The following is a 2,308-nucleotide window of genomic DNA, read 5'->3' as shown; positions in this document are numbered from 1 at the left end:
TGGGTTCATGCCATTCTCCTGCCTCAGCCTCCCAAGTAGCTGGGACTACAGGTGCCCGCCACCACACCCGGCTAATTTTTTTGTATTTTTAGTAGAGATGAGGTTTCACAGTGTTAGCCAGGATGGTCTCGATCTCCTGACCTTGTGATCTACCTGCCTTGGCCTCCCAAAGTGGGACATTTTTAAAACATCTTCAAAACTGCAATACAAATAAAGTGAGATATTTCTCTGCATACATTTTATTTCTAATGCATTACCACATACCGGTGCATTTTGGGACACCATACAGTTCTCTAAAGGTTGTTTTATATTTATTTGTAGTTTAATACTTCTGAAGGTTAATTATCCCATCAGACATTAAGATGGTTGCTGCCACACCTTATGATGGTCTTCTTGGGAAGCAGACAGTAGAGCATGATATTTTAATTTCAAGATTCCTATTATGTAATGTCTTTAAAAATATCTTATGTTTAATGTTAGTGGTAAAAACACAGTGCCTTTAACTAAAGAAATGTCTTCCTATAGATGAGACTGACTGAAGGCCTTAAGAAGGAAAGGATGTGTTATCATGACCTCCCACCATTAGCAAGGATGAATAACACCTTGATTTTTAATCTAGTCATCTGAGGAAAAGATACAAAAGATGTAGTCATGGACTGCCCTTGGATAATCTAAGAGACAAAAAACATAATACTCTAGAAGAGCAGAGGAAAGTTATAATTGAATGTAACAAACAATAATGACCTCCTGTTGAGTGCTAGGCACTGAGCAAATGTGAGTGACAGTTTCTGCCTTTGAGTGATTTGCAATCTATTGATAGATTCATAACACTAGCTACACTCTATTATGGCTATTGATTATGGAGCCATAGTTAAAGTAATTTGAATGCAAATGAAGCAGCAATTCAGCCTGAGAAAGGAAAGGGCTGGGTGAAGTTCCAGAGAAAAGGTGGCATTTTAGAGGAATATAATAAAGGATGACTAGAACATGGCAGACCTGAAGTAGGAAAGGAGTGCTGGGAGCAGAGAGAACAGTTTTCATTGCTGCAGGAGGAGTAAGCAGGCCACTGTTCCAGCACACAGGACACCGTGGTGGGGAGCCTGCAGGAGGCTGGTGGGAACAGCAGTCACCCAAGCCCATGGGAGATCCTGGGTTCAAGCCAGGAGTCGTGGACTTGGTTCTGCAGGTGCAGAGGAGTAACCTGATCACACGTGTGTTCTGGAGAAATAACTCATCTCTCGCGAGAGTGGGGTGGATTGCTTGAAATAAGGAGAAACTGGAGACGAGGACACCCCGTGAGCTGCCTTTTCAGCAGTGAGAAAGAAACAGCAGGAAAGCGCAGGCAGCACACAGAAGGCCGAGCAGTGGGGTGGCACCAGGAACACTGCCATTTCTCACCCTTTTCTCCCCTTTACCAATTTCTGTAGGTAGCCAAGGTGCTTTGGTGGTACTACTTCTCCAAATCAGTAGAGTTCCTGGACACGATTTTCTTTGTTTTGCGGAAAAAAACGAGTCAGATTACTTTTCTTCATGTATATCATCATGCTTCTATGTTTAACATCTGGTGGTGTGTCTTGAACTGGATACCTTGTGGACAAAGTAAGTTATTTTGTTAATTCTTCTGTTTTGAGGAATAGCTCTTAGAGACCACTGGTGCTGTCTTGTATTGAGCATTGCATGCAGATCAGAAGAGCATGAAGGGAGGCCTAGAGCACTGGCCTCGCCCCAGCAGGATGCCCGTGTCTGCCAGGGGCCGTGTATTCTAGTGTCTGGTCTTTGATACAGGCAAAATCTGGGCCGAACCTTAAATTTAAAACTGTTTTCTTTTCCACGCATCATATGTCCCATGGTCAGAGGCACATACCCCAGCGGGAGCTGCTTCACTCCAATCCCAGGTGCTGTTCGACTCCTGTGGAAATATATCACCTTCCACAGTCACCACTTTCCCGTGAAACAGATTGAGGCATTTCAACTTTTAGCGTTGCTTGTTTTCGCATTCTGAAAAATTAAGGTTACATCTCTGAATGACCTACCAGATTTTCCTTTTTTTTAAAACTGAGAATCACAATAAGAAATATATTTTATATCACAACCCAGTGCAATCATTCATATTTGTTCATTTTCTTCTTCTTCTTTTTTTTTTTGAGATGGAATTTCACTCTTCTTGCCCAGGCTGGAGTGCAGTGGCGCAATCTCAGCTCACTGCAACCTCTGCCTCCTGGGCTCAAGCGATTTTCCTGCCTCAGCCTCCTGAATAGCTGGGATTACAGGTGCCCGCCACCACGCCCAGCTAATTTTTTGTATTTTT

The 2,308-nt window shown here is 43.1% G+C and overlaps 1 protein-coding gene across 1 annotated transcript in view; it reads left to right on the top strand.

The window, feature by feature from the left end:
- ELOVL2 (ELOVL fatty acid elongase 2) overlaps positions 1-2,308 on the top strand; it is a 47,745-nt gene that overhangs the window by 27,053 nt on the left and 18,384 nt on the right. Inside the window, exon 5 of the mRNA XM_011989694.1 lies at positions 1,428-1,599. Coding sequence (XP_011845084.1) covers positions 1,428-1,599 — 172 coding nt within the window. The remainder of the gene's footprint in view (positions 1-1,427; positions 1,600-2,308) is intronic.

The sequence above is a fragment of the Mandrillus leucophaeus genome, unplaced genomic scaffold (genome assembly GCF_000951045.1).
Source record: "Mandrillus leucophaeus isolate KB7577 unplaced genomic scaffold, Mleu.le_1.0 Scaffold36, whole genome shotgun sequence".
In the NCBI taxonomy this organism is placed as follows: Eukaryota; Metazoa; Chordata; class Mammalia; order Primates; family Cercopithecidae; genus Mandrillus; species Mandrillus leucophaeus.
This window is presented reverse-complemented; position numbering and strand designations above follow the sequence as displayed.